The 25,638-nt window shown below is 42.9% G+C and overlaps 1 protein-coding gene across 2 annotated transcripts; it reads right to left on the reverse strand.

Annotated features, from left to right (window-relative positions):
* Nucleotides 1–220: 220 nt before the first annotated feature.
* LOC112228837 (stress-induced-phosphoprotein 1) lies at nt 221–22,176 on the reverse strand. 2 transcript variants are annotated; one of them, XM_042309570.1, is made up of 14 exons: nt 21,921–22,176; nt 20,712–20,921; nt 20,467–20,608; nt 20,207–20,348; nt 19,810–19,975; nt 19,381–19,507; nt 18,707–18,809; nt 18,306–18,426; nt 18,081–18,177; nt 9,996–10,120; nt 9,810–9,846; nt 8,095–8,198; nt 1,128–1,303; nt 221–993 (listed from the first exon to the last, which is right to left on the reverse strand). In XM_042309570.1, exons 1-14 carry the CDS (start codon nt 21,927–21,929, stop codon nt 921–923), a joined length of 1,632 nt encoding a protein of 543 aa, XP_042165504.1. In that variant the 5' UTR covers nt 21,930–22,176; the 3' UTR covers nt 221–920. The 2 variants fall into 2 exon arrangements, with proteins under 2 accessions (XP_042165504.1, XP_042165503.1); XM_042309569.1 differs by lacking the exon at nt 21,921–22,176 and adding an exon at nt 21,626–21,753.
* Nucleotides 22,177–25,638: the final 3,462 nt, after the last annotated feature.

Raw genomic sequence — 25,638 nt, forward strand, 5'->3', positions numbered from 1 at the left:
CACAATCCTCCCCCCATTACTCTTTGAAACAAGACAAAACATCCATGGGTATGACGTCGCAGACCTTCAGGAAACGGTGTCCTGCGGTTGTTGGCTAGCAGCCATTTTGTGCGCCATGTGAAGTAGAAGAGCTTTTATACAAAACACCAACTACAGAGGCTACTTCTCCCAGCTCTGTTATTGTCAGTCAAAGGGGTTTAATTAATGAAGGGAGAAGAGATTCAACGTTCAATCACCTTTAATCCAGTTTGAACACCTGATCCCAAGATCAGTACTTACAAGACCGAACAACATTTCATTCTAAAGATCTGGAAAGCACAGTAATGTGAGATTGTAAGCCCGTCTCTGTACACCGGTAGCAAAACTACATTGACCTCAAGTTATGAAAGATATCCTGGGGGGGGTCATCATAGTCAGGCGCCCTACATAGATATTGACTGGCTATCTGATCCAAGCAGGAACCGGCAGTTTTAAATACGCAAAGGAAGTGAAAAACGAAGCAGTCATATTGCACCTTGACATTGTTCGAACACCCAACAGAGACCACAAAATAGAGCATAACTTATTTTGTTATTAGCTGAAGTACTTTTGTTATTAGCTGGAGTATCATCGTACCAAACAAAGCTCTAGCCTTGTCTTCAGCTACTTCAACAGGGCTTTGATACCTTTTCCTAATTCAATTATTTGTTTCAGAAAGTTCTCTGATGAGGAATAGATTAAGTACAATTTCATTAAGGCTATAAGATGGACAAAGTAAAAATGAAACCCTTTGTTGGTTGAAGTTTCGGTAAGATGGCGTACATTATAATTTTGAGGGTGGGAGGGAGAGGGGGGTGTTGTTATAACTGGAGGGAACGGAATCTTGATCCACTGTGGTCTTGCTGTTCTTCATGGATCTGGGCCTGTTTTCTCCTTACTCATCACCGGATGGCTATAAGTCCCACATCTATCAGTTTCTGGATCTTCTGAGCAATGCCTGGATTCTTAAGGTGACTGAGAGGGAGAAATAAGGGAGGGAAAACCAATTTATAAAAGCCAATTAGTGTGTGATTATGGTGCATGTGCTGTATACTGTGTAGTGAGTGTGTACATGTGCGTGTGATGATGCATAGAGCTGGCCCGCTTACTCGCTGAGTGCCTGTGGATCCTTCTGCATCTGCTCCAGGATCATGCGCATGGCTGGGTCACTCATGATCTGCTGCACTTCCGGGTCAGCCATGGCCCTCCTCTTCACATCCTCTGGACTGTCGTCGTTCCTCACGTGCTGGCTCATCAGGCAGCGCTGAATGCCCTCTGTGGCCTCCTGCACCCAGAATGGAGCCAGATAGTTCAACGGTTAGCCTCAGCTTGGTCAGTGACACCAACAAAAAAAAAAAAAAAAGGTAGACGAACTAAAAGCCATGGAGTCATATTTAGATATTTCTAGGGCTCTACTTTCGCCGTTAAGTCGGCGCAATTGTCAAACGCACGTTAGTTTGCAATTTTCAACCAGTTAAAGCCAGCACTCCTCATTTCAAACCCTAGTGCCAGGATTTGTTTTTACTTGTTTTATAATGAGCTCGCTTGCGCTGAGGTGGGAGGGGTGGAAATATCTAAAGGTGTGTCCTTAACAATCATGCGCCAAAGTACCAATTTCAGCATGCACTGGTGGGGGTATTTAACACCAACCGAAAGCTGGTCTGAGAGGGAACGCATGGATTTTGACAACAGAAGCGCAGCCTATCCAGCCGCGACACACATGGAATAGACAGGGATATAAACTGCCGAGGGCCCAAAAACGTGACACTTTTTTTTGCACTGAAACATGCAAAAAGATCCCTGCTAGGGGGGAAATGCAGGTTTTAACTAATTAAACAAAAGAATATGATCTACATGATCAGTCTGTGTAAAATAAAAAGTGGTTCATGTGAACCTAACTCACAGCTAAAAAATGCTAAGAAAACAACCCGATGTTATTTGTTTCCTAGACTTTACTGCAAATGACGCTCAAGTCTTGAGAAAAAAAACACAATACATTATTGCAGTTAGCCATGACAGCCTTTGTAATAGAACGCTTGTGACCACACACATCTACATATTGCACTTGGGGGAAAAAAAACATTTTAAAGTAGAAATAGAATGAAACAAACAGGCATTCTATTTTTGCTCTATTATCGTGGCCACTATAGTAGACATCAATCAAGTGCACAAGGCTACATGTGCGCAAAAATAAAGGTCACTGAGATTTATTATAAATTATAATCCCCTCCTCACTCACACGTGTTAAGGTCAAGTTCAACACAACAAAAACTATGTCTTTGGGCTACACTGCACATTATACACTTTCTGCCTGTGGACATCTGTTCTACTGTACAATGTGCCAGTAGAGCATGATACCCTTTGTCAGCATAATAGATCTCTTTCAGGCAGAGAGTACCCTTGCATACCCCTTTTTATCCACTGTATTGAAGAAGAGGGAAGTGTGTGGTGTTCCTTTCAACTCTACAGTGGCATCCAGCTTAACCACATACTGTTGAGGGAAAACATTTAAGTGTCTTACATACAGTGCCTTGCGAAAGTATTCGGCCCCCTTGAACTTTGCGACCTTTTGCCACATTTCAGGCTTCAAACATAAAGATATAAAACTGTATTTTTTTGTGAAGAATCAACAACAAGTGGGACACAATCATGAAGTGGAACGACATTTATTGGATATTTCAAACTTTTTTAACAAATCAAAAACTGAAAAATTTGGCGTGCAAACTTACTCAGCCCCTTTACTTTCAGTGCAGCAAACTCTCTCCAGAAGTTCAGTGAGGATCTCTGAATGATCCAATGTTGACCTAAATGACTAATGATGATAAATACAATCCACCTGTGTGTACAATCCACCTGTGTGTCAAGTCTCTGTATAAATGCACCTGCACTGTGATAGTCTCAGAGGTCCGTTAAAAGCGCAGAGAGCATCATGAAGAACAAGGAACACACCAGGCAGGTCCGAGATACTGTTCTGAAGAAGTTTAAAGCCGGATTTGGATACAAAAAGATTTCCCAAGCTTTAAACATCCCAAGGAGCACTGTGCAAGCGATAATATTGAAATGGAAGGAGTATCAGACCACTGCAAATCTACCAAGACCTGGCCGTCCCTCTAAACTTTCAGCTCATACAAGGAGAAGACTGATCAGAGATGCAGCCAAGAGGCCCACGATCACTCTGGATGAACTGCAGAGATCTACAGCTGAGGTGGGAGACTCTGTCCATAGGACAACAATCAGTCGTATATTGCACAAATCTGGCCTTTATGGAAGAGTGGCAAGAAGAAAGCCATTTCTTAAAGATATCCATAAAAGTGTCAATTAAAGTTTGCCACAAGCCACCTGGGAGACACACCAAACATGTGGAAGAAGGTGCTCTGGTCACAGCTCATCACCCTGAACACACTATCCCCACTGCCAAACATGGTGGTGGCAGCATCATGGTTTGGGCCTGCTTTTCTTCAGCAGGGACAGGGAAGATTAAAATTGATGGGAAGATGGATGGAGCCAAATACAGGACCATTCTGGAAGAAAACCTGACAGAGTCTGCAAAAGACCTGAGACTGGGACGGAGATTTGTCTTCCAACAAGACAATGATCCAAAACATAAAGCAAAATCTACAATGGAATGGTTCAAAAATAAACATATCCAGGTGTTAGAATGGCCAAGTCAAAGTCCAGACCTGAATCCAATCGAGAATCTGTGGAAAGAACTGAAAACTGCTGTTCACAAATGCTCTCCATCCAACCTCACTGAGCTCGAGCTGTTTTGCAAGGAGGAATGGGAAAAAATGTCAGTCTCTTGATGTGCAAAACTGATAGAGACATACCAAGCGACTTACAGCTGTAATCGCAGCAAAAGGTGGCGCTACAAAGTATTAACCTCTTGAACCTCTAGGGGCAGTATGTCATTATTGGATAAAAAAACATGCCCGTTTTAAGCGCAATATTTTGTCATGAAAAGATGCCCGACTATGCATATAATTGGCAGCTTTGGAAAGAAAACACTAAGGTTTCCAGAACTGCAAAGATATTATCTGTGGGTGCCACAGAACTCATGTTACAGGCGAAACCAAGATTATACTTTAACCAGGAAATGGGCAGAATTTTCGAAGCTCTGTTTTCTATTGTCTCCTTATATGGCTGTGAATGCGCCGGGAATGAGCCTGCCCTTCCTATCGTTTCTCCAAGGTGTCTGCAGCATTGTGACGTATTTGTAGGCATATCATTGGAAGATTGGCCATAAGAGACTACATTTACCAGGTGTCCACCTGGTGTCCTTTGTGTAAATCAGCGCGTAATCTTCAGTTGTGGGCAATTTCTCCTGGGATTCAGAGGGAAAGCACACTTCGACGATCGATGTATCATCGAAGAGATATGTGAAAAAGAACCTTGAGGATTGGTTCTAAACAACGTTTGCCATGTTTCAGTCGATATTATGGAGTTAATTTGGAAAAAAGTTGGACATTTAGATGACTGAATTTTCGGGTTTTTTTGGTAGCCAAACGTGACGCACCAAACGGAGCGATTTCTCCTAAACAAATATTATTTTTGGAAAAACTGAACATTTGCTATCTAACAGTCTCTCCTCATTGAAAACATCTGAAGTTCTTCAAAGGTAAATTATTTTATTTGAATGCTTTTCTGGTTTTTGTGGAAATGTTTCCTGCTGAATTGCTAACGCTAAATGCTACGCTAGCTATGAATAGCTATGAATACTGTTACACAAATGCTTGTTTTCCTAAGGTTGAGAAGCATATTTTGAAAATCTGACATGTGTTGTTAACAAAAGGCTAAGCTTGAGAGCTAGCATATTAATTTCATTTCATTTGCGATTTTCATGAATAGTTAACATTGCGTTATGGTAATGAGGTTGAGGCTGTATTCACGATCCCGGATCCGGGATGGCTCGATGCAACAGGTTAACTTAAGGGGGCTGAATAATTTTGCACCCCCAATTTTTCAGTTTTTGATTTGTTAAAAAAGTTTGAAATATCCAATAAATGTCGTTCCACTTCATGATTGTGTCCCACTTGTTGTTGATTCTTCACAAAAAAATACAGTTTTATATCTTTATGTTTGAAGCCTGAAATGTGGCAAAAGGTCGAAAAGTTCAAGGGGGCCGAATACTTTCGCAAGGCACTGTGTCTTATATCAGCTGAAAGCTTAAATTCTTGTTAATATAACTGCACTGTCCAATTTACAGAAGCTTTTACTGCGAAAAAAATGGCATGCTATTGTTTGAGAGCTCCTAACATCAAAACACTTTTTCCACCGCGATAGGTTTGATAAATTCACCTCTGAAGGTGAAATATATATTCTGAAATCTTGTTCTGATTTATCCTCCAAAGGGTCCCAGAGATAACATGAAGTGTCGTTTTGTTAGATAAAATATGATCGATTTTGTATTTCCACTCGTTCAATTTGCAAAGAAAGGAATCGGTGAAAATCGAAACGTTGTTTCAACCAGTCAAATCACATTTGTATGTATTCCTCAGAGATCCTAGAATGTAACCAGACTTCACTATATCATTAGGGGTGTAGTATATCCTATAGGACACCAAATTTGGTCAGAGAGCGATGCCTTCATGGCACGCCGATGACGAGGGTGGTCTTCACTTGATCGACTCTAACTTTGTCAAATAAGCTCCAATCGGGGTGAAACAATGCGAGCTAGATAGCCAATGAGCTGGGCTTTACGGGAGTATCTGGAAAATGTAGCTGCTAACCATGTGCGACAGCATGCCTTTTCCTTTTGGACAAAAATGATAAGAATATTCAGAGTTATGAAAACTGGTTGTTTTGCAAAAGTTGAACTTATAATATGGCTACTAATACTGGAAAAGCCAAATCAAAGTCCAAGTTTACAGATTTGACGATATTCTTGCAGATTTTTTTTTTATATGAATGCAAATGTCTCCTTCACGATTTACCCTAATGTACCTGGGTGACTTCACACTAAATGTCATGTAGCTCGCTCATACTTCAAGTTATCCATCTGAAACCTTGCACATACACTGCTGTCATCTTGTAGACACCATTGGAATTACAACCAGAGTGATGGTTAGAATAGGGACCTTTGTTGCATTTCAAAGATGGTGGTACCAGATCTATTGTGTTATATTCTCCTACATTCAATTCACATTTCCACAAACTCCGAAGTGTTTCCTTTCAAATGGTACCAATAATATGCATATCCTTGCTTCAGGGCCTGAGCTACATGCAGTTAGATTTGGGTGTCATTTTAGGCAAAAATTGAAAAAAAACAGAGCTACCCCTTAACAGATAGTGGGTTAGTTCGTTTCACACAGATTGCCAGGGTCCAGTAAGCAACTAACGAGTTAGAACTTGAGGAAGGGCAAGGAGTCGTATACCAGTTAATACTATAGCGAATTGGTTAGGTTACTAATGTTAGCTCATCTGACTTTATTAGCAAGCTAATTTCACACCATAAACTCAATTATTTGATCCGTTAAATTGGCTAACGTTGCTCAACATTACTCTGGCTAGCTAACGGATAATTCAATCCAGCTAGCAAGATACTTAACAATGCTAATACTTGTTCCACCATACTTTCTCCCTCACCTCAAACTTTCCAAATGCCAGTTGTTATTCAGTTACAGCTCATGACGTAACGTACGCTAACCCCATTCCGTACAAATGTGCGCAACCGCGACATTCAAACGAGGCTGCAAAGAAAACGAATGGGACTGTAGCGACTGTGTTGACATCAAAATCTGGGGTGTGAACAAGGTTTCTATTCAAGCGTTGACTGACATGGTAATGGCTCTATAGTATAGGAGAAAAGTTGAAAAAAAACTGACGCTGTACGTTACATCGTGACGTGTCATGGCGTAACATGCAGCACGCATAAAGCAACTAATTCTGCTTACAGCCTCTCTCCACCAGGTGTAGCACTTCTCTCACCATTTAAAAACAATGGACAGTGACGGGGGTAAGGTGGGATACCTAGTCATTTTTTGCGTCATCACGGCAAGCTATCATGACTCTCAAAAGCCGCTGTTTACTTCTGAAGATCACTTTAGCGCTGCCCTTAAATACCCGATTCAAATTCGACACAAACCTTAAAATAGGTATGTAACGACACATGATAAACTCTTTATCGCCTCTAAAATGTAAATAAAACACTATAAAGTGATAAGTTGGACAGATCGAGTGAAAAAAGGCAATTTTCCCACACGACATCTGTCCTTCTCACTACCACGCATTAGGTTTAGCTTCCCCACACACCGTTTTTAAAAAGACCAGACGGAGCTCATTGCCTTCTTGAATCATGTAGAGATGGGCATCATGAAGGTCTCGTCATTGATTTTGTTGGAAAGGGGAGAAATTGTGCTTTACAATGGTATTGATATTACAGTTGATCTAGAAGTATTACGTTTTTTGGGGCCACTAAAATAAAGGTCAATTGTACGGACCAGAGTGATGTACAAAAGTGAGTTAGCGCGCACTTATGCTGTAACTAGTAAATTAGTTGTCTCTTCTTTCTTCAGTCGAGTGCTGCTCTGCATTCTGTTGTTATGTGAACGATTGGCTGAGCCTTGGATACAGCCACTAGTATTGCTCCAAACGCGCATTACTTGTTCGCTTACAGCCAGTAGTGATCAACACTGGATGTTTTTTTATTTTAATTACTTGTTACTGTAGCCTATGCTATTAAATAAACTGTCATATCAGTCCACAGTGGACTAGGACGAGAAAATTCCGTGCCCGCAGCCGATTTGAAATTGATTGACAACATATAGCCCGTCAATAACCTACAGAGCTTGAGACGAGCACATGCAGTATTAAGCCATGGAACACCTTGACTGACCAGTGAGTGGCCAAGCCCTCGTCACACCTACAACTTGTTTATTCATCAGAACCCAGCTCTTTCGCACCACCAACAGCGATTGTGCTCATAATAACTGGCTGTGAAAACTACTAAAATATTTCTGACACACCCCCGCGGACCTATAACGCTACTGCCAGCACTTAGATTTACCGTTGCGTTATGTTTGTTAAAATAGAGTAAAGGAGATCCTGCTAGTGTACCAATATAAATCTGTCATACTGTACCTTGGAGGTAGAGTCAAGCTCCAGAGCCTTCTCGTAGGCAACCATCGCTTTAGTGAAATCTTTCATGGCCTCCAAAGCTGCTGCCTTCCGTGTGTATCCCTTTACTGTGGAGAGAGAAGTTAAACGAGGTCTATGGTTTTAAAGGGCCCCCGTTCGAATACAGTTCAAAACAACAGCATTCAAGTACTCAAGACACAGCCTATTGCTTTCAGTCTCCTGATGCCCAAAATCAAGTAAGAGCAAAAGGGACCTGTATGTGCAAAGTAAAAGAATGGTGGACCGACAGGAGTTTGAGTAAAATACTACTTTAAAAAAGGAGGTATTATGAAGGTTTGAAATCAACTCAAAGCGAGAATAAATCAATATAACTATATGAAGGCATCCAAAGTTGAACGCATCACAAATTAACAGTTAGATATAGTAGACCTTGACAGTTAAGTGACGTTATCTTTCAATGCATTGATCCGGAAACAAAGTAGCCCACTCAAAAAAATATGCTTTTTGGACCAGCAAATATGTAGGCTACAGATGAGTTGGCATTTCAGCCGCAAATACATTAGAAGATCGTTTCAACCCGATCAGAAGCATTGTGGTCACAATCTTGCTTCCTAAATGGTATCACTGACATGTCTTGATGAATTTGGGTGCTAAGGATTTTGCTTACTTCCATCCATTTAGATAACCCGTTCGCAACACACTGTTATTCGCGCCATACATGCATTGGCTATAGAAGTGTTTCCCCCCCTTTATAGATTATAACATTGTGGCCTACCTTCCTGTAATGTCAATAACCCAAATCAATAATTGCATTTGTCCTTTGTGAGTTTATCAACACCAAACGGCTATCCAATGGTAGTCCAAAACAGCCATCGATTACCCCAGCTGTCCATCATGTAGCCTAAGGCTTATCTACAATAGATAGGCTACCGAACTTGCAGAGAGTAGGGTATTTGATGCAAACATAAAGTAGCCTATAACTTTTCCAATGTAGCCTACAAAATTACATTATCACATTGACAACTCCGAGTCACCTCGCTCGTTCGCTGGCTAGTACCCTACATCAACCTAACCTGATGGAATAATGCACAATGAGGATGCAAGGTTAAAGTTGGCCGAGTATGGGACCTTCCGGGTGGCGCAGTGGTTAAGGGCGCTGTAGGGCCTAGCGTCGTCTGGGTTAGGGAGGGCTTGGCCGGTAGGGATATCCTTGTCTCATTGCGCACCAGCGACTCCTGTGGCGGGCCGGGCACAGTGCACCAAGGTTGCACTGTGTTTCCTCTGACACATTGGTGCGGCTGGCTTCCGGGTTGGTGACGCGCTGTGTTAAGAAGCAGTGCGGCTTGGTTGGGTTGTGTATCGGAGGACGCATGACTTTCAACCGTATGAGAGTTGTAGCGATGAGACAAGATAGTAGCTACTAAAACAATTGGATACCACGAAATCGGGGAGAAAAAAAGGGTAAAATAAAATACAAACATTTATTTAAAAAAAGTTGGCCGAGTATTGTCCAATGAGGTTGTGGGGTGGGCCCAAAACATCTCATTGTGCATACACCGACAGGGCTAGAGAGCCACGACGTGTTACACAAAATTCACAATTTTCAGAGACTCTTTTTGGGTCTTGAGTGCTACTTTCAAAACTACTGGCTTAAAGTCTACAAAACCTTAACGCATCTTTAACACAAATATAAAGCCGTTTCAAAGCTCAATACATACTGAAGGCAGGGTCAAGTTTGATACAGTCCTCGCAATCCTAAAAGATAGGAGAAAGGAAATATCAGTCAGTCCTTTTTGATTGATGAAGTACTACAGTGGATATAACATAATACAATAATCAAGCTGAGTAATGGCGAGGATGAAGCTCATACATGCATGGCACGACTGTAGTGAAGTGTGCTGTACCTTCAGGGCAAGCTGGAACTCCAGCAGCTTCGTGTAGCAGGCAGCTCTGTTGCTGAAGAGCTTGGCGTCATTGGGGTTCCTCTTGATGGCCTCTGAGTAATGTCTCATGGCTGAAGGATAGTCTCCTGTAGAACAGAGAGGATAAACGCATCATGTCAGATATCCTCACACTACCAGGGAATCTTTGGATCACACGCACAACTCAGGGCTGCCAACATTTGAAGAAAGTTTGGAGTGAGATTTGCTATGTGAATTTCATTACCCTCTGGCACAACCCCTAGACCAGAATATTTTACTGTGTTAAAGCGAATTTCCTGCAATTCTATATATTTTAACATGGCTTAGGCCCATGACCAGGGTGTGTAATATATACACACACACACACACACACACACACACACACACACACACTGCTCAAAAAAATAAAGGGAACACTTAAACAACACAATGTTACTCCAAGTTAATCACACTTCTGTGAAATCAAACTGTCCACTTAGGAAGCAACACTGATTGACAATAAATTTCACATGCTGTTGTGCAAATGGAATAGACAACAGGTGGAAGTGATAGGCAATTAGCAAGACACCCCCAATAAAGGAGTGGTTATGCAGGTGGCGACAATAGACCACTTCTCAGTTCCTATGCTTCCTGGCTGATGTTTTGGTCACTTTTGAATGCTGGCGGTGCTTTCACTCTAGTGGTAGCATGAGACGGAGTCTACAACCCACACAAGTGGCTCAGGTAGTGCAGCTCATCCAGGATGGCACATCAATGCGAGCTGTGGCAAGAAGGTTTGCTGTGTCTGTCAGCATAGTGTCCAGAGCATGGAGGCGCTACCAGGAGACAGGCCAGTACATCAGGAGACGTGGAGGAGGCCGTAGGAGGGCAAAAACCCAGCAGCAGGACCGCTACCTCCGCCTTTGTGCAAGGAGGAGCAAGCAGGAGGAGCACTGCCAGAGCCCTGCAAAATTACCTCCAGCAGGCCACAAATGTGCATGTGTCTGCTCAAACAGTCAGAAACAGACTCCATGAGGGTGGTATGAGGGCCCAACGTCCACAGGTGGCATTTGCCAGAGAACACCAAGAACACCAAATTTGCCACTGGCGCCCTGTGCTCTTCACAGATGAAAGCAGGTTCACACTGAGCACGTGACAGAGTCTGGAGACGCCGTGGAGAACATTCTGCTGCCTGCAACATCCTCCAGCATGACCGGTTTGGCGGTGGGTCAGTCATGGTGTGGCATTTCGTTTTGGGGGGTCGCACAGCCCTCCATGTGCTCGCCAGATGTAGCCTGACTGCCATTAGGTACCGAGATGAGATCCTCAGACCCCTTGTGAGACCAAATGCTGGTGCGGTTGGCACTGCGTTCCTCCTTAATGCAAGACAATGCTGGACCTCATGTGGCTGGAGTGTGTCAGCAGTTCCTGCAAGAGGAAGGCATTGATGCTATGGACTGGCCCGCCCGTTCCCCAGACCTGAATCCAATTGAGCACATCTGGGACATCATGTCTCGCTCCATCCACCAATGCCACGTTGCACCATAGACTCTCCAGGAGTTGGCGGATGCTTTAGTCCAGGTCTGGGAGGAGATCCCTCAGGGGACCATCCGTCACCTTATCAAGAGCATGCCCAGGCGTTGTAGGGAGGTCATACAGGCACGTGGAGGCCACACACACTACTGAGCCTCATTTGGACTTGTTTTAAGGACATTACATAAAAGTTGGATCAGCCTGTAGTGTGGTTTTCCATGTTAATTTTGAGTGTGACTCCAAATCCAGACCTCCATGGGTTGATAAATTATCAATGGAAATCAAATTTTTGCATGATTTTGTTGTCAGCACATTCAACTATGTAAAGAACAAAGTATTTAATAAGAATTTTTCATTCATTCAGATCTAGGATGTTATTTTAGTGTTCCCTTTGTTTTTTTGAGCAGTGTGTATATATACCATAAACAATTAATGAACATGCACCTGTGGAACGGTGGTTAAGACAGTAACAGCTTACAGACAGTAGGCAATTAAGGTCACAGTTATGAAAACTTAGGACGCTAAAGAGGCCTTTCTACTGACTCTGGAAAAACACCAAAAGAAAGATGCCTAGGGTCCCTGCGTGAATGTGCCTTAGGCATGCTGCAAGGAGGCATGGGGACTGCAGATGTGGCCAGGGCAATAAATTGCAATGTCCGTACTGTGAGACGTATAAGACAGCGCTACAGGGAGACAGGACGGACAGCTGATTGTCCTTGCAGTGGCAGACCACGTGTAACAACACCTGCACAGGACCGGTACATCCGAACAGCACACCTGCGGGACCAGGTACAGGATGGCAACAACAACTGCCCGAGTTACACCAGGAACGCACAATCCCTCCATCAGTGCTGAGACTGTCCGCAATAGGCTGAGAGAGGCTGGACTGAGGGCTTGTAGGCCTGTTGTAAGGCAGGTCCTCACCAGACATCACTGGCAACAATATCACCTGTGGGCACAAACCCACCGCTGGACCAGACAGGACTGGCACAAAGTGCTCTTCACTGATGAGTCGCGGTTTTGTCTCATCAGGGGTGATGGTCGGATTCGCGTTTATCATTACACCGAGGCCTGTACTCTGGAGCGGGATCGATTTGGAGGTGGAGGGTTCATCATGGTCTGGGGCGGTGCGTCAAAGCATCATCGGACTGAGGTTGTTGTCATTGCAGGCAATCTCAACGCTGTGTGTTACAGGGAAGACATCCCCCTCCCTCATGTGTTACCTTTCCTGCAGGCTCATCCTGACATGACCCCCCAGCATGACAATGCCACCAGCCATATTGCTCGTTCTGTGCGTGATTTCCTGCAAGACAGGAATGTCAGTGTTCTGCCATGTCCAGTGAAGAGCCCGGATCTCGATCTCAATACCATTGAGCACGTCTGGGACCTGTTGGATCGGAGGGTGAGGGCTAGGGCCATTCCCACCAGAAATATCCAGGAATTTGCAGGTGCCTTGGTGGAAGAGAGGGGTAACATCTCAGAGCAAGAACTGGCAAATCTGGTGCAGTCCATGAGGAGACACTGCAGTAGTTAATGCAGCTGATGGCCACACCAGATACTGACTGTTACTTTTGCTTTTGACTCCTCCTTTGTTCAGGGACACATTATTCCATTTCTGTTAGTCACATGTCAAGTTTGTCTCAGTTGTTGAATCTTACAGTGCCTTGCGAAAGTATTCGGCCCCTTGAATTTTGCGACCTTTTGCCACATTTCAGGCTTCAAACATGAAGATATAAAACTATTTTTTTGTGAAGAATCAACAACAAGTGGGACACAATCATGAAGTGGAACGACATTTATTGGATATTTCAAATGAAAAACTGAAAAATTGGGCGTGCAAAATTATTCAGCCCCCTTAAGTTAATACTTTGTAGCGCCACATTTTGCTGCGATTACAGCTGTAAGTCGCTTGGGGTATGTCTCTATCAGTTTTGCACATCGAGAGACTGAAATTTTTTCCCATTCCTCCTTGCAAAACAGCTCGAGCTCAGTGAGGTTGGATGGAGAGCATTTGTGAACAGCAGTTTTCAGTTCTTTCCACAGATTCTCGATTGGATTCAGGTCTGGACTTTGACTTGGCCATTCTAACACCTGGATATGTTTATTTTTGAACCATTCCATTGTAGATTTTGCTTTATGTTTTGGATCATTGTCTTGTTGGAAGACAAATCTCCGTCCCAGTCTCAGGTCTTTTGCAGACTCTGTCAGGTTTTCTTCCAGAATGGTCCTGTATTTGGCTCCATCCATCTTCCCATCAATTTTAACCATCTTCCCTGTCCCTGCTGAAGAAAAGCAGGCCCAAACCATGATGCTGCCACCACCATGTTTGGCAGTGGGGATAGTGTGTTCAGGGTGATGAGCTGTGTTGCTTTTACGCCAAACATAACGTTTTGCATTGTTGCCAAAAAGTTCAATTTTGGTTTCATCTGACCAGAGCACCTTCTTCCACATGTTTGGTATGTCTCCCAGGTGGCTTGTGGCAAACTTTAAACAACACTTTTTATGGATATCTTTAAGAAATGGCTTTCTTCTTGCCACTCTTCCATAAAAGGCCAGATTTGTGCAATATACGACTGATTGTTGTCCTATGGACAGAGTCTCCCACCTCAGCTGTAGATCTCTGCAGTTCATCCAGAGTGATCATGGGCCTCTTGGCTGCATCTCTGATCAGTCTTCTCCTTGTATGAGCTGAAAGTTTAGAGGGACGGCCAGGTCTTGGTAGATTTGCAATGGTCTGATACTCCTTCCATTTCAATATTATCGCTTGCACAGTGCTCCTTGGGATGTTTAAAGCTTGGGAAATCTTTTTGTATCCAAATCCAGCTTTAAACTTCTTCACAACAGTATCTCGGACCTGCCTGGTGTGTTCCTTGTTCTTCATGATGCACTCTGCGCTTTTAACGGACCTCTGAGACTATCACAGTGCAGGTGCATTTATACGGAGACTTGATTACACACAGGTGGATTGTATTTATCATCATTAGTCATTTAGGTCAACATTGGATCATTCAGAGATCCTCACTGAACTTCTGGAGAGTTTGCACTGAAAGTAAAGGGGCTGAATAATTTTGCACGCCCAATTTTTCAGTTTGATTTGTTAAAAAAGTTTGAAATATCCAATAAATGTCGTTCCACTTCATGATTGTGTCCCACTTGTTGTTGATTCTTCACAAAAAAAATACAGTTTTATATCTTTATGTTTGAAGCCTGAAATGTGGCAAAAGGTCGCAAAATTCAAGGGGGCCGAATACTTTCGCAAGGCACTGTATGTTCATACAAATATTTACACGTCAGGTTTGCTGAAAAGAAATGCAGTTGACAGTGAGAGGACACTTCCTTTTTTGCTGAGTTTATATTTTTAACCACAGGTCAGGTGTATTCAGAATACTTTGAGCATTAAATGAACAAAAACGTTTGACAACCTTGTTACTTTTAGATTTTTGGTGGATAAATAAAATATATATTTTTTCAGGTGGTTTGACATTATATTCAGATAGTAATGAGAAGGGGGAGACCGGCAAATGCTAGAAAAAGTGGGAAGGTTGGAAGCAGGAATTGATCCCCGTTCTCAGGTGGAAAGTTGTATGCGACATGTCCCGGCAGTGTTACCACTGTTACAGGCTTTGGTTGGACATTTGCACTTGGAGCTCAACAATTGGTGTTACCTCGTTAGTCAGTATGTGTTACACCTGTGCTGGTTTGTCATCTCGTTAGTGGGAATGTGTTTCACCTGGGCTGGCCCAGGGGATATTTAAGAGTGGCTGGCCAGCGCTCCAGTCTTGAGAGCTGTGGAGGATTAACACCTATAGTTGGCGCTCCCAATTTGATTTCTAGAAAAAAAAATCCTTCATCTGATGTCTCCTGTTGCTTCCATTTCTCCTGTCTAAGTTTGGTGTGGATTTTTCTTTTGTTTGCCTCTTCTTGGGCAGATTTAGTGGGTGTCTTTTCAATCCCAGTTGTTGCTAGGCAACTTTCTTTACACTTCAAAACCCGTGTTTTGAGAGACATTTGGTTTTCTTGCTGGAGAATGTAATACCACTACACTGAGGCTCTGCACAGGAAAATGGTTGATGGCAGTTGGTAACCAAATCATAGATTGCAGTCTCCTGGTCCGTAGACTGCCTTCAACACTTAGTCATTTGGCTGAACTCTTAAATTAAGGCTTCAAGAAAATCCTGCTAGCTCTCCAGGAGGGTTGGCCACCCCTGATTTGTTTCCTTAAGTGCTGGGTGTTTGAATAAGTTTCTCAATCAGACCAACCTTTCTCAATCACTCAACCCAACCTTGGTTGAGAGCTTCAAGTTCCTTGGTGTCCACATCACCAACAAACTAGAATGGCCCAAACACACCAAGACAGTTGTGAAGAGGGCACAACAAAGCCCCCCCCAGGAAACTAAAAAGACTTGGCATGGGTCCTGAGATCCTCAAAGTTCTACAGCTGCAACATCGAGAGCATCCTGACTGGTTGCATTGCTGCTTGTTATGGCAATTGCTCAGCCTCTGACCGCAAGGCACTACAGAGGGTAGTGTATACGGCCCAGTACATCACTGGGGCTAAGCTGCCTGCCATCCAGGACCTCTACACCAAGTGGTGTCAGAGGAAGAATTGTCAAAGACCCCAGCCACCCCAGTCAGACTGTTCTCTCTACCGCATGGCAAGCGGTACCGGAGTGCCAAGTCTAGGACAAAGGTTTCTCAACAGTTTTTACCCCCAAGCCATAAGACTCCTGAACAGGTAATCAAATGGCTACCCAGACTATTTGCATTGTGTGTACCCCCCCAACTCTTTTACGCTGCTGCTACTCTTTATCATATGCATAGTCACTAACTATATATTCATCTACATACTACCTCAATTGGCCTGACCAACCAGTGCTCCCCGTACATTGGCTAACCGAGCTATCTGCATTGTCCCGCCACCCACCATACTACCTCAATCAGCCCAACTAACCGGTGTCTATGTAGCGTTGCTACTTTTATAGCCTCGCTACTGTTATTTTTTTACTGTTTTTCTTTACTTACCTATTGTTCACCTAATACCTTTTTTGCACTATTGGTTAGAGCCTGTAAGTAAGCATTTCACCGTTGTATTTGGCAAACGTGACAATTTTGATTTGATTCCAGAAAATATCAATATTCAGGTGGTTGAGGCCTTTTAAGTTAAAGATCCTTGTCCTCATCTTATTCCACAGACAAAATATGATGCGTGTATGAGTTGAGTCCCCTTGCCATCTCTGCCTAGCATGTGCACACCACTAAAATGTCATTCTATTTGATTCCTGGAGCATTTGATATCCAATGCTAATTAGTATGACTTATTCAAAAGGGTCCAATGAATGGCTGCAATAATGCGGCCTCAATTTTCAAAGGCAAGTAGGCATATCCGATTTCAAATGTGATTACACTGGCAAAATTGGGTAGTGGCATAATAAGACAAGTGTGGGGAAGTGTTCTTGCTGACAATAATTACCCTATATTTTAGCTACCCAGACAGCTGATGACAGAGTATTTGTTTGTAAAAATGCCCTTTTGTGGGGATGAAGTCATTCTGACTGGCTGGGCCTGGCTCCTCAGTAGGTGGGTATGGCTGTGCCCCTGCCCAGTCATATGAAATCCATAGATTAGGGCCTAATGGATTTATTTCAATTGACTGATTTCCTTATGAACTTTAACTGAAATTGTTACATTCATGTTTTTGTTCAGTATAGATAAATCTCCTGAAGACAAGATTACTAATCTTCCCCTACACCTAACCAAATTATTTGTCCATTTATCCCTCTATAATCAAACTTACACTTTTGGGTTCACAATGTTTGACAAAATTATTTTCATTGTTCCAAATCGGGTCACTCTGCCAAACTTCCCTGCTAAAACATACTGTAGGTCTGTTTGCTGCCTTTTCATTGTCACAGTCTAAAAGCCATTCTCGAAACGAGGGGACTAATGTAAATGAGAATTAAACTGGCTTTAGTACATGCTGTCAAAACGCTGCATTCTGCAATAGGGACGGGAATTACAGCAACCTCATTTTGTTGACAACAGTGTACATAAAACAGCGCTACCATGCTCCCCTTTTTGCAGTTTTATAAACTCAGCAGAGAACGTTTATTTTCTCCATTAAATTCCACTAATCTTGAGGGACGTTTCTTTAAAACGTGCGTCCAATCCCATCGATCCCTTACACAACTAGACCGATCATATTATTCAATGTGCAGCGGTTCACAATGCTGTGGCAAGACAGGACAATGAGAGGATCTGCTCGTGATGTTAAATTGCAGGAACAAATGCAACGATTTTAGAGCACAGTTGAAAAGTTAAAACGCACTATATACAATGGACTAATTAGAAAAATAAAAAAGCAGTACTTTCCAATGCGTGCGATAGAGGTGGCGTGAGAACGGTCAAACGTGTGTCACGGCCAATGCGTGAGAGTTCGCAGCTCTGCACAACTGCTCGTTGATAATCTAAAATGGTACGCAGGCAACTAAAGAAACCATACCACTAAGCGCACCAATAGGAATGACATACTTTCAACCACTGTAGCTCAAAACACACCTTTCTGGAAGGACTCGTTGCCCTTGTTCTTCTCTTCCAAGGCCTGCTCTGGGTTGATGTAGGCCAGCTTCTCCTGCTCCTTCAATACCTTCTCCGCCTGCAGACACAACGACCGGATAGTGAGACAGTGAGGGGCTAGTGAGCAACGATTGGTGGGATTGGTCATCTACCCCAGAACAATGCATCCCGTCAGCCCTCATTCAATACGGGCAACACGTTCTGTACCTGCTGGCACTTCTTAAGGACATCAGGAGTGCGATGCTCTGTCAGACTCTTGTTGTAAAATTGGACTGCTTCTTTGTATTTCTCCTGCTTGAAGTATGAGTTGCCAATCCTAGCTAAGGCCCTGAGAGAGGAGGATGGGGATAAAGAGACATTAAGCATTGAGTGTATGCACTTAAAATTAGAAAGCTGGATGACTCATGCTGACATTTACATTTCCCTGGTTTGTAGCAGAGCCCACCGTTACCCGGCAATAGTGAATACGACTTAATTGGCTGCTTATTCAGGAGACCTCATCTTCCCTCATCCCATGATTGTTTGTCCCCAGCAGACACCTAGCAGTTTATACCCTAGAGGGTGACTCGCATGTATAATTACTTTCAGTGAATTGAGAAGGAACTCACTTGGCAATCTGTCTGTAGTCCTCCCGGTTCTCTCTGCCCACCTCGATGGCCTTGTCACACAGCTCCCTACACTTCTCATACTCTGCCTTCTCAAAAAACACAGCTGGGAGTGACACAGAAAGAGAGGAGACACTTTAGAAACCAATGCAACTAGTTCATTATCAATCTGATTTTAAAGATTACAAAAACAATCATACTGCATTACATTGACTGTATGATGGTGCCATGGTAGGAAAAGCTCTCACTTGGAAAGTTATTGAGTACTGTTTAGCCTTTTGACAATTATTCGTATAAACCAGACAACTATTCTGCAAAATCACTTGCTGAGGATCCACATAAAGCAGCATAACATTTAATAATTTTATCTGCCCTTGATCACATGGAAATACATTTACCCAGGATTAAGGGGTAGAAATGTTCACTCAGTTAATCAATTCTGATTAAGCCAAATAATTTCACAGCTAATTAGTTATAGCATGGATAAAATGACTAGACTATAGACTTCAGAAATGCATCACTGTGGATAGTTAAAATGGTAAGTACAGCAAGTAATGAAATATTAACGCCTCTCCTAAAACCATATGAGTCTAAGGCGGCAGCTAGAGCGAGTTGTAGAAGATTCTAGAATTCACTCGCACACTATCGTCTCGGTCTGTGTAGTGATGATTCTATACCTGCTTGGTTTGAAATATACGTCATGTTGGTTGGGTCGTGCATGAGGGCTTCTTCATAATGTTTCAGTGCAGTGGCAAAGTCTTTCTTCTTGTATGCCTCGTTCCCCAGGTCCTTCTCCTTCAGAGCCTGTGAAAGCAGAATGGACATTTAAGCTGTAAAAGACAAAGTGCTGAGGGCAATAAATACTGCAAATCAGTGTGTGCAGAGAGGCATGAATTACTATTTCCCCCAGACTGAAGGTCTATAGCCCTCAACTCTGGACCCCGAAGCCAGTTCCACTAGATTTTTTAAATTGTTACACTCTAATCAGGGACTGCTTTAGACCTGGGACTCCAGGTGTGTGCAATTAATTATTTGGTAGACCAGAAAAGCAGCAGGCTCCGGAACTTGTAGGGTAGAAGTTGAATAGCCCTGGTCCATCTACTTACCTGTCTCTTGTTCTCGGGTAAGTCTTCCTCCTTGGGAGGAGGTGGCTGAGTCTCTTTGGGTTTGGGAGGAGGGGGTGGAGTGGGCTCGTCGTCTTCATCCATGCCTGCCAAGTCTAACCCCAGCAGGACTGACAGGGTGGTCATTACTCTCGGGTCCTGGAGCTTCCTACAGGAAGAGGGAGAGAGGCAAAGAGTATTTGATTCAGATCACAGAAAAGTAATAGGAGCTACAAATTAATTTAGTGTTCTGGGGCATATTACTAGTCAGACCGTCTGGCATGATCTTTGTGCTGAATTAATTTTGCATTAGGAAGGGGACTGCATCAAAGTATGCAGTATATTTCTAAATGTACAGATGTAGTGCAACAAGACCAGTGGTATCCATGGAAACACTCACGAGCCAAGCTCAGACGGTTTATCCCTGAGCCTCTCCAGTAGCGCTCTGTACTCTGGATCTTTCATCAGGGCATGGGTTCGAGAGTCACTCTCCAGCTTCGCAAACATGTTGGGCATGGCAAAGGGGTTCATCATCTTTTTTTCTGGTGAGGCAAGATGAGGTGAAATTCACTACAGGCCAAAAAGAATGGTGCGCAAACAAGATCCCATTGTGTTTTCGTTATAATCATGTGAGGGAGTGTGACGTTCAAATGTTTCTACCTGCTAGCCGGGCTTCTATGTTCTGCAGTCCCTCCTTGAGCTGCTGATTAGTGGGTTCTTGTCTGAATCCCTCTTGGTAAGTCGCTTTGGCATCCTCAAACCTTCCAAGGAACTCCTGGGCTGCTGCTTTCCTCGAGTACCCCTGTGCAAGCAAAGATCATGGTAATGGAGGCACGTCACTTTTGACAACAGCTAGTACAAATCTACGACGCCCTCTCTGGACAACTGCTGTGATGTCGTCTCACCTTTCCCCAGTCAGGTTTAATCTTGATGGTCTGGCAGGCGTCCTCCAGAGCGCTCTCGTAGTTACCCTTCTTGGCATGGGCAGCCGAGCGATTGCTGAAGAGGACGTGGTTTGAGGGGTCGAGGGCCAATGCTTCGGTGTAGCAGCGTATGGCCTCGTCGATTTTCCCTGCACTCAGTGCCTTGTTGCCCTGATCTTTCAACTGTGACACCTGTGAGTGGAAAAAGGGACTTTGATAAATTCACTTTAGCAAAATTGTAAACATATTTCCCGGTATAGTACTTATTTACTTGTCAGCTTAGTGGAAAAAAAACGTAATCTTGTTTTGGCCTATTTGAGATCTGTAAACACCAATCTGATTCCTAAAGCAGACAAGGTCTGTAGGAACTAGCTGTAAGGTTTAACCCGTTCGAAGCCAGTCACCTGTTCCTGACACTTTTATATGCCATGACGATGAACGCAGAAACCTATCCTTGACCATGATGCACATTAGCCATGTTTCAGCTAAACCGTGTAGGTTAACGCACATTTGAAAGATGATTTCCTGAGGTGAACTGCTATTTGATAGCTAACTAGTAAATGTGATTTCTGACTGTCTTGTAGTCCTGCGCAACGCGAACTGTTAGCTAGCTGGTTAATTTGTCAGCCATGTCCTCTTGCTCGCTAAACAGTACCCTAGCTAGCTTGATATATATATATAGTCGTGTTAAACGTTAGTAAACTTGAATTTGCGAGCTACCTAGCTAGCAGTAATGTTAGCAATTTCAGAGCATGGTCATCGTGGCCGCACCGGATCGACAGAACAGGCCTACGTTAGCTAGTTAACGTTATATTAGCTAGGTACATACATAGTTAGCTAACTAACGTTACTGATAGTTTAGCCAGCCGATTAGATAGCTGTCTGGTTATACTCACTGTAAATGATACTCGCTGTGGACAAAACATATTTGCCGTCTAAATTAGATTCGATTGTAGATACAATTGAACTCGGTTGTATAGCCAGCTAATAATATAGAAACATTACCGGTTAGCTAGCTAACAATAGCACTTGAGTCCGCATAGTAAAATATCTAGCTACTGCTTTCTGTCAATCGTAAAATAAGTTAAACACCCCTTATTGATCACCAATATCGTTAAACGGTGCGACAATACTGTAAATCTCGCAGAGAAAATAGTTTGACCATAACATTGACAATTGCTAGATACTCACTTTCTCCATGTTGTAACCATGAGGTTCCAGAAACTACTGTGAGACGACAGGATGAGAGCTCCACCCCCTGCAGAATATGAATCTTGGTTGCCAGATTCTATGCAAGATAATTTTTACTTGTTTAAATCCAACAGTCTCAGTTTCTTCTAATTGGTTTGTCTTATTTATATGGTATGTAGCTATGTATTAGAAAATGTATCAATATTAGTGTTTATAAAGATGAGGTTGAGAACCAAACTGTGCTCATACACTAACCTTATGATCACTCTGGTATGCATTGTAACGCTATTGCTTTCCCATATATTTCTGGAATATTGCGTTACGATGTGTGATTGGTTTAGTTGAGTGAATCGAGAATCTCAGCAAACCAGAGGCTAGTTCGCGTTGAGTGCGACGAGTAAAACAAGCGTCAAGTTACCTTGTTCTAGAAGGCTCTGTAGGTTTTTATTTTTATTTAACCAGGCAAGTCAGTTAAGAACTCATTTTTATTTACAATAACGGTTTACCCCGGCAAACCCGGATGACGCTGGGCCAATTGTGCATAAGTGTTCAAGTATTTACTAAAGTAAACAAATAATAACAATAGAAAAATCACATTAACGACTGTTCACTAGATGTTTTCTATTGATATTTTATTTAGGGATCTAGAACCTCTTCACTAGTTGTACCGGATAGGAGGGAGGTGAAATGGGGTACACGTTTGCTTTCTGGTGTTTTTTAATGTTCCCTAAACGGGTTAATATCCTAATAATTTCTAGATAATTATATCTAAACGTATTGCTAAACACTGGTTGTTCTTATCAATCATCAGTTGAGTGTGATATGTTGTCAGTTGTCCTGATATGACAAATGGACAAAATAATTTAGAGCCAAATCTCCTCTTAGAAAGCCCTGAGTATATAATAAAGAATGGCATGTACATGTGATGCAGGAAAACTTCAATTCGTTTTATCTCATTTCTACGAGCATGTCACATGTGCAACCAGATGAAAAAAACTCTAGATCACATTTACTTCACACACAGAGGCAAATCTGACCAGAATTCTATCCTGACTCCTGTTTACAAGGACAATCTAAAGCAGGAAGTACCAGTGTCTCGCTCAATACGGAAGTGGTCAGACTACAGGACTGTTTTGCTAGCACAGACTGGAATATGCAGTGGTGTAAAGTAAATAATTTAAAGTACTACTTATGTCGTTTTTTGGGGTATCTGTACTTTAATTTTTTTGACCACTTTTAATTTTACTTCACTACATTCCTTGAAAATAATGTACATTTTACTCCATACATTTTCCCTGACACCCAAAGTACTCGTTACATTTTGAATGCTTAACAGGACAGGATAATTGTAAAATTCATGCACTTATCAAGTGATCAGCCTCTGATCTGCTGGGCTCAATAAACACAAATGCATAATTTGTCTATGTATGGGTGTGCCCCTCGCTATCCGTACTTTTTAAAAACAATAAATGGTGTCATCTGGTTTGCTTAATATAAGGAATTTGAAGTGATTTATACTTTTACATTTGATAAGTATATTTAGAACCAAATACTTTTACACTTTTACTCAAGTAGTATTTTACTGGGTGACTTTCTATTAATTATGGTATCTATACTTTTACTTAAGTATCACAATTTGTTATGTTTCCCGCCACTGGGAATATGTTCCGGGATTCTTCCGATGGCATTGAGGAGTATACCACATCAGTCACCTGCTTCCTCAATAAGTGCATCGACGACGTCGTCCCCACAGTGACCATACGTACATATCCCAACCGGAAGCCAAGGATTACAGGCAACATCTGCACTGAGCTAAAGGCTAGAGCTGCCACTTTCAAGGAGTGGGACTCTTATAAGAAATCCTGCTATGCCCTCTGACGAACCATGCATGAGGGCACCACCTGATCTGGACGACTGTATTATCTCACACTCTGTAGCCGATGTTAATAAGACCTATAAACAGGTCAACATTCACAAGGCTGCAGGGCCAGATGGATATCCAGGATGAGTACCTAGAGCTTGCGCTGACCAACTGGCGAGGGAACAGTCAACATGAAACATGTTGACTGAAAATGGTGCTGACAGAGGGCTGCTGTGCATATAGCTCTTAGGAAACTTTGCAAAATTTAGTTTTTTATGTATTATTTCTTACATTATTAGTCCAGATTTTTTTTGTGTTACGTACAGCTGGGAAGAACTATTTGATATCAGAGTGGCGGTAACTCACCAACACGACCAGGAATACGACTTTCTAGGATCGGATCCTTTGTTTGCAACCCCCAGGGTAATTGAACTGATTCCAGAAGCCTACTCAAAACACTGCCGGTGGAGGAGAGGTACTTGGAGGGGATTTCTAGTCCGACTTAGAGGCGTGCACACTACCCACCGCTTTCAAGTATAATACTCGCCAATGTTCAGTCTCTGTTTCATGGAAACATGGCTCTTTCGGATATACTATCTGAGTCCGACCAGCCAGTTGGGTTCTCAGTTCATCGCGCAAACAGAAATAAATAGAAGGGTGGGCGTGTATGTTTCATGGTTAATGACTCATGGTGTTATTGTGATAGCATGCAGGAACTCAAGTCCTTTTGTTCACCCGACCTAGAATACCACACAATCTTATGCTGACCATATTATCTCCCAAGAGAATTCTCTTCGGTTAGTCACAGCCGTGTGGTATCGGCTTGAGGGGGGATATACAACGGCCCTTAAAGAACTTCACTGGACTTCATGCAAACTGGAAACCACATATCCTGAGGCTGCATTTATTGTAGCTGGGGATTTTAACAAGGCACATTTGAGAAAAAGTCTGCTTAAGTTCTATCAACACATTGACTGTAGTACTCACGCCCCTCCCCCACCCTCCTTTCTGGAAATCTGTCCACAACTCCATTTTGCTCTGCCCTTCCTATAGGCAGAAAGTCAAACAGGAAGTACCTGTGCTAAGTACTATTCCAACGCTGGTCTGACCAATCGGAATCCACACTTCAAGATTATTTTGATAACGAGGACTGGGATATGTTCCGGGTAGCCTCTGATGATAATAATACTGACGAATATACTGATACGGGGACTGAGTTTATCAGGAAGTGTATAGGAGATGTTGTACCCACTATGACTATTAAAACCTACCCTAACCAAAAACCGTGGCTAGATAGCAGCATTTGTGCAAACTGAAAGCACGAACCACCGCATTTAACCATGGCAAGGTGACTGGGAATATGGCAGAGTACAAACAGTTATTCCCTCCGCAAGGCAATCAAACAGGCAAAATGTTAGTATAGAGACAAAGTGGAGTCGCAATTCAACAACTCAGACACGGCTCAGGTGTATGTGGCAGGGTCTACAGACAATCATGGACTACAAAAGAAAAACCAGCCATGTCCCGGACACCGACGTCTTGCTTCCGGACAAGCTAAACACTTTCTTTGCCTGCTTTGAGGACAACACAGTGCCACCGACACGGCCCGCTACCAAGGACTGTGGGTTCTCCTCCATGGCTGACGTGAGTAAGACATTTAAGCGTGTTAACCCTCGCAAGGCTGCCGGCCCAGACGGCATCCCTAGCCACATCCTCAGAGCATGCGAAGACCAGATGTCTGGTGTGTTTACGAACATATTCAATTTCTCCTGCTGTCCCCACATGCTTCAAGGTGGCCACCATTGTTCCTATACCCAAGAAAGCAAAGGTAACTGAACTAAATGACTATTGCCCCAT

This window comes from Oncorhynchus tshawytscha, linkage group LG30 (assembly GCF_018296145.1).
Source record: "Oncorhynchus tshawytscha isolate Ot180627B linkage group LG30, Otsh_v2.0, whole genome shotgun sequence".
Lineage (NCBI taxonomy): Eukaryota > Metazoa > Chordata > Actinopteri > Salmoniformes > Salmonidae > Oncorhynchus > Oncorhynchus tshawytscha.

What these genes read in the sequence shown, in the direction of transcription:
- LOC112228837 (XM_042309569.1), bottom strand. Translation starts at nt 21,655, where the DNA reads ATGTTTTGTCCACAGCGAGTATCATTTACA. An exon ending in TACCCGAGAACAAGAGACAG is followed by an intron (nt 19,508 to 19,809) that starts GTAAGTAGATGG and finishes CTGCTTTCACAG; the next exon opens with GCTCTGAAGGAGAAGGACCT. An exon ending in CAAACTTGACCCTGCCTTCA is followed by an intron (nt 8,199 to 9,809) that starts GTATGTATTGAG and finishes CTCTCTCCACAG; the next exon opens with TAAAGGGATACACACGGAAG.